Below are 6,762 nucleotides of genomic sequence, written 5' to 3' on the forward strand. Positions count from 1 at the left end.
CTAATGGGCTTTGACTAATGGGCCTCATTACTAATAGAAATAATTACTATTTACAATCTAATATTTACAACACTCCCCCTCAAGCTGGTGAATGGATATCTATCATTCCCAGCTTGCAAGTAAGTTGCCTGAATCTTTCTGTTGGTAAGCCTTTTGTTAACACATCTGCCAGCTGATGCCCGGAAGGAACGTAAGATGTAGTTATCAGTCCACTATCCAACTTCTCTTTGATAAAATGTCGGTCAATCTCAATGTGTTTAGTCCTGTCATGCTGAACAGGATTATGAGCAATACTAATAGCCGATTTATTGTCACAAAACAATTTCATAGGACCTTCACATTGTATCTTCAAGTCTTCTAGAATTTGTTTCATCCACAATAGCTCACAAATTCCTAGTGCCATAGCTCTAAATTCTGCCTCGGCGCTTGATCGAGCAACTACACTTTGCTTCTTACTCTTCCAAGCTACAAGGTTACCACACAGAAAAGTACAATAGCCTGACGTAGATCTTCTGTCACTCACTGATCCGGCATAATCCGCATCAGTGTAAGTCTCCATAGTTAGATTTCCACCTCTTTTAAACAAAATTCCTCTCCCTGGAGTTGCTTTAAGATATTGTAGAACGCGGTCTACAACCTGCAAATGTCTCACCCTCGGATCATGCATGAATTGGCTCACCACACTGACTGCATATACCAAATCTGGTCTAGTGTGTGCCAAGTAAATCAATTTTCCCACTAATCTCTGATATTGACCCTTGTCAACTTTGTCACTTTCCTCCTCAAAGCTTATCCTGTGATTTTGTTCAATGGGAACACTTGCAAGTTTGCATCCAAGTTTGCCAGTTTCCTGCAAAAGATCAATCACATATTTCCTTTGAGAAATAAAGATGCCTTGCTTTGAGTAGGCTACCTCAATTCCCAAGAAATACTTGAGTTGCCCAAGGTCTTTCATCTCAAACTCTGCTGATAATTTCTCTTTGAGGAAATGTCTCTCAATCAAATCATCTCCTGTAACAATAATATCATCAACATAAACAAGAAGTACAGTCATTTTTCCTCCTTGTGAATGTTTAAAAAATAAAGTATGGTCTCCTTGACTTTGCTTATAGCCCAAACACATCATTGCCTTTGTGAATCTTCCAAACCATGCCCGAGGGGACTGCTTTAGTCCATATAAGGCTTTCTTCAATTTACACACCTTGTTAGCTCCATTTGTTATGCCAACACCTGGTGGAATCTCCATATACACTTCTTCCTCTAAGTCTCCATGCAAGAACGCATTTTTAACATCAAACTGTTGCAATTCCCATCCACATGAAGCAGCAAAAGATCGTAAAATTCGAACAGTATTCATCTTTGCCACTGGGGCAAATGTCTCCTCATAATCAATACCATACGTCTGAGTATAACCTTTTGCCACTAGTCTTGCTTTGTACCGATCAAGTGTACCATCAGATTTGTACTTTACAGTATAGATCCATCTGCATCCAACTGGACTTTTGTCTCTTTTCCTTTCAATAATCTCCCAAGTACCATTTTTTTCAAGTGCTCTCATTTCCTCATCCATAGCTTAGACCCAATTTCTATTTTGCAATGCTTCTTCAACAGATGATGGGATTTTCACATAATCAACAGCTGCAATAAAACTTTGATATTGTGTGGAAAGATGTTTAGTGGAGACATATTGTGAGATAGGGTGTCGATATAGGGAGGGACAAGATCTTTTATCCTTCCTCAAAGCAATGGGTAAATCAACTGGATTAGTGTCATAAGTATCAGAAATGGCACAATCATCACTAGAGGAATCATTTTCAGTACTTACCTCCGGTTCAGGCGATTGAATTTGTTTCTGGAGAAGGTCAGGTTTACTTCTTCTCTGATACACTAGAGTTGGTGTTGGAGGTGCTGATTCCTGTTAAACAGAAGGCCTTGAAGGACCAGGAACACTTACTGGCTCAGATTCAGGTGTTGAACTAGGACTCAAACTCAAACTAGGTGACAACTCGGGTTCAAGAGAGGGAACACTGATAGGTGTTCTAGGGAGGCTAGGACCAAGGATCAGAAAATCGGACTCAGACTCTGACTCAGACTCTAAGTCACTTATGTTCTCCCCCTGAGACTGAAAACGAATGAAATATGACACGTTTTCATGAAAGGTGACATCTTTGGAGACAAAGAATTTTCGACTCGGAGGATGATAACATTTGTACCCTCTTTTGTTGGGTGCATAACCTAGAAAGATACATCTGACAGCACGGGGATCCAATTTGTTGCGATATTGTTTGTGAACATGAACAAAAGCAACACAACCAAAAATGCGAGACTCAAGAGTGTGTAAGATAGGAACAGATGGAAAACGTGAAAGCATAAATTGGGCAGGACTTTTATTACCTAACACTCGAGATGGGACCCGGTTAATCAGATAGGCAGCAGTAAGAATTGCCTCACCCCAATAAGAGGTAGGAACAGACATTTGAAAAAGGAGAGATCGAGCAACTTCAAGTAAATGACGATTTTTTCTTTCTGCGACACCGTTTTGTTGTGGGGTGTCAACACATGTGAATTCATGGAGAATGCCATGTTTACTCGTGAAGTTGGAAAAGGTATGATTGACATATTCTTTACCATTGTCAGAACGAATTCTTTTTATGCCTTTCCCAAATTGCGTTTGTACCATATTATAAAATTGGATAAATATTTGTGGTACTTCGGATTTAGTATTCATCAAGAAAATCCAAGTTACCCGAGTACAATCATCAATAAATGAGACAAACCATTTTGCACCAAAAATATTAGAGGTAGGGGCAGGTCCCCAGACATCAGAATGAATCAAATCAAAAGGTTCATCACTTTTATTAAAACTGGAAGGAAAAGATACACGATTGTGTTTTGCCAACTGACAAACATCACACTTAAAAGACTCAACAGAATGGTGTAAGAACAACGACGGAAACATAGACTTAATTATATAAAATGGAGGATGACCGAGACGTTTGTGCTGAAGCCAAATTTGTGAGGCTGAAGAGGAAGACTGAGACTGGAAACAGGAGGACAACACCTTTGGATGGTCATTAGAGAAGTAGTATAACCCTTCCTTTTCCTTAGCAATTCCAATCGTCTGCCCCGTGGTAAGGTCCTGAAAAACACAATGGGACATAGAAAAAATTACTTTACAATTCAGATCACGGGTAAGCTTATGGATGGAAATTAAATTGTGGGAAAGTGTGGGAACATGAAGCACAGATTGCAACTGGAATGGAGGTTGCAAGTCAATATTTCCAGTGCCAACAACACAAGCATGAGAGCCATCAACAACAGTGATATAAGGAATACTCGAAGGTGTGGTATAAAAGCGTAATAATGTGGAATCAAATGTCATATGATTAGTAGCACCAGAGTCAAGAATCCATGCATTCTTAGGAATATTACCACAAACAGTAAGAGATCGGGAACACAAACTCTTACCAGTAACTGCTAGAGACCCAGAACCAGAAGGCTTACTCATGGAGTCAAGCATAGACTTCAACCGTTCCACATCGTTTGTGGGAGGTGGAGGTGGAGGTGGAGGTGGTTGATCATTAATAATCTCAGCCATTGAAAGGACAATCGAGAGAAAACAAACCAAGAAACAGGATGTGTTAGGGTTTCAAAGATGAGTGAACAAAAACAAGAAGCACGATGTGCTACAACACAAAACAACAATGACCCAAACACCCAAAAACAACAACAAACTGCAGTAAAAAAAACTCCGCTACAAGGCGGCTAGGGTTTAGGCGGAAGCGAATTCCCCAAAATCGGGAGCTCTTGATACCATGTTGTAAAATATTTTACTGATATATTAAAAGTGATTCTTACATATTACATCTACATGCTTTAAATAAGAGAGAATAGAAAACCTAATGGGCTTTGACTAATGGGCCTCATTACTAATAGAAATAATTACTATTTACAATCTAATATTTACAACATAATTATCTCAAATATTACAATACACTTAAAACAACACAACAAGGATTAGCACAAGTTGCCAATCTTGTTTACCAACTTACTAACTTACACAATATTGAATACTAATTTGTGAAGGGTACGGTGGAGCTTGCACTTCAACAGTACCCTCGAGCATAAGTACCACAGTTCTCATGGTTGGTCTAAGATGTGGATCCTCTTGAACACACCAAAGAGCAATCATTACCAGTTTCTCTAACATTTCTTTCTCCTTCAATGCCTCATTGTCACCTTCAACCAAGGCATCTAAAACACCTTCTTTGTAGCAATCATAAGCCCATTTGGTTAATATAGCTTGCTTTTCATCTTCAGGATCCATTTCTTTAACGCACCTTCTACATGAAATTATCTCAAGTAGCACTACTCCATAACTGTACACATCCACCTTAGCTGTGATAGGCATGTTTTTAAACCATTCAACTGCAACATACCCTTTTGTTCCCCTTATGCCAATATTGGTTTTGCTCTCATTCATGTTTAACAGCTTGGCTAATCCAAAGTCAGAAATTCTTGCATTGAAATAATCATCAAGGAGTATGTTTTGAGGCTTTATGTCACAATGGATGATCTTAGTGATGCACTCTTCATGTAAATACACAAGTCCTCTAGCTACCCCTATTGCAATTTCAAGTCTTAGTTTCCAACTTGGTTTCTGTTTCTCCTCATCAGTATTGAAAAGTAAATTCGCCAAAGTGCCATTGCTCATGTACTCATAAACCAACAATCTTTCAGATCCACCCTCACAAAATCCTAGTAAACGAACCAAACTCTTGTGATGAGTGAGACCGATGACATTCACTTCATTTCTGAATTCCTTATGAGCTTGATCCAACACAAAATTGTTCAACTTTTTCACCGCCACGCGAGTTTCGGAACATGTGTTGTTGTTGATGACTCCTTCATAAACAATACCAAAAGATCCCCTTCCTAGCTCTTTGTCAAATCCATTGGCAGCTTTTTCAAGCTCTTCGTAAGTGAAGCAACGCAGATTGGTTTCAACACGAGTCTCACTTGTGCTAAATCTTCTAAGCTTCTTCTTGTACCAAAGAATCATGGAGGTGCTGACACATATTGCTACAATCAATACAACATTGAGAATTGCAAAGCTACCAAAAAGCACAGAAATAACCACAACCAAAGTTTCCTTATTATTCTTGTTCACAATGATTGGGATTGGGAGAGAAGCAATGGAGGTATTATCTTTTCTCACTTTCAAGAAGACCTTAGCCTTAGTAAGTGTTGGATCATATTTCCCATTTGAGAGTGGTAACTTCTTCTTCCAGCAACTATCACTTATCCTAAAAATAGCCACAGAACACAAACAATCTTCCAGACAAGATTTCCTACACTGTTCTTCAGTAAAAGGCCTTTGAAGCACATAATCTGATAGAGGCCAATCAGTCTCAGACAAAATCTCAAAGTCATAGAGATCATTGCTTTTTTCACTAAGTTCATCTTCTTCATATTCTTGTATGAAATCTGGCTTGCAGCTACCATATAGATCATCAGGATCAACCAGTGAGTAACTTTTTGGACACTGACAGGTTGGTCTCTTTATCATCTCCCAAAATGCAAATGCTATTGTATCCACAAACACCACTGCCAAAAGCGACAATATGATCACACTCCATTGAACTCTTCGGATAATAAAAAAGTGAAAACACTCCATCAAAATTAAGAGTTACTCTGAGGCAAAAATCAAAGCTGGAAACATCATTAAGGTAATTATCTTCTCCATTTTCTCCTGACATATAGAATTTCTCGTTGTTCTCTCTCAAGACATACAACTTCCCTGAACTGTCAAAGACCAATTGAGCTCCAGCACTTGATGTATTGGATCCAACAATGCTACTTTCATAATAGTTTTCATTAACATAACTAGATGGTAAATTAATAGAATACATAACAAGATCACCATCATTTTGTAAATGGAGCTCAAACCTCCCCTTACTGAAATTTGTCTCCTTAAGCATTGAACTAAGCTTTACACCTTTCTCAAGAACTTGAGACGGCAACAATGTGTCCCTAGGAAAGTTGAAAGTCTCCCAGAGATTTTTGAAATCATCATCCTGAAGAACAAAATTGCCAGTGTCATTTAACACACCATGAGAAATTCCATCGCTGAGTACGTCAGTAGTATTCCATAACCCGACACCATTTGGAGAAGTTAGCACCAACCCGTCTTTGGCAGTGAGTTCAACTTTTGACCCTTTTGGTGCAGGATTGTCTCCATTAGCATACCACACAATAGTTTTCTCAGAAATTTTGGCATACCAAATGGGAAGCAAAAAAAATTAGTGTCTTTAAGTGGAAGAAAACCAAAGGCAAAGTCACCAGAAGGTGAAAACAGCCATTGAGAGGTTTTGGTTCTTGCAGTAAAAGAATCACCAGTGGCTAGGGTACTTTTGGTTTGTGCTGCAACACTGATGGATTGCAGAATCAGTGAGTAGAGGAGAAAGAGAAGTATAAGAGAAGCCATGTTTGGATTTTATACGGTGGCGGAGCCAGATAAAAAAAATTGGGATGACCGCTAACCTAAAATAAAGATTATAAATAAAATGTAAATAGTATTTTAAATAAAACATTAAAGTTAAAATAAATACAAAGTTAATTACTAAAAATTTAAATTACATGACTTAAAACTACCTTAAAGTAATGTTTTACGCGTTCCGAGTGACTTGAAATCGTCAATAATTGACTCCGAACTAATGCTTGCACTAATCTCCCTTTCAATATATACTGTCATGCCATCTC

At 38.4% G+C, this 6,762-nt stretch overlaps 1 protein-coding gene across 1 annotated transcript; it reads right to left on the bottom strand.

Annotated features, from left to right (window-relative positions):
• Positions 1-4,051: 4,051 nt before the first annotated feature.
• On the bottom strand, positions 4,052-6,487 carry LOC127138168 (G-type lectin S-receptor-like serine/threonine-protein kinase RLK1). Its single transcript, XM_051064562.1, is given in 3 exon segments — positions 4,052-5,563; positions 5,565-6,301; positions 6,304-6,487. Coding segments are annotated over 3 exon segments (2,433 nt in total).
• Between the last annotated feature and the right edge of the window lie 275 nt (positions 6,488-6,762).

Source organism: Lathyrus oleraceus, chromosome 4 (genome assembly GCF_024323335.1).
Source record: "Lathyrus oleraceus cultivar Zhongwan6 chromosome 4, CAAS_Psat_ZW6_1.0, whole genome shotgun sequence".
In the NCBI taxonomy this organism is placed as follows: Eukaryota; Viridiplantae; Streptophyta; class Magnoliopsida; order Fabales; family Fabaceae; genus Lathyrus; species Lathyrus oleraceus.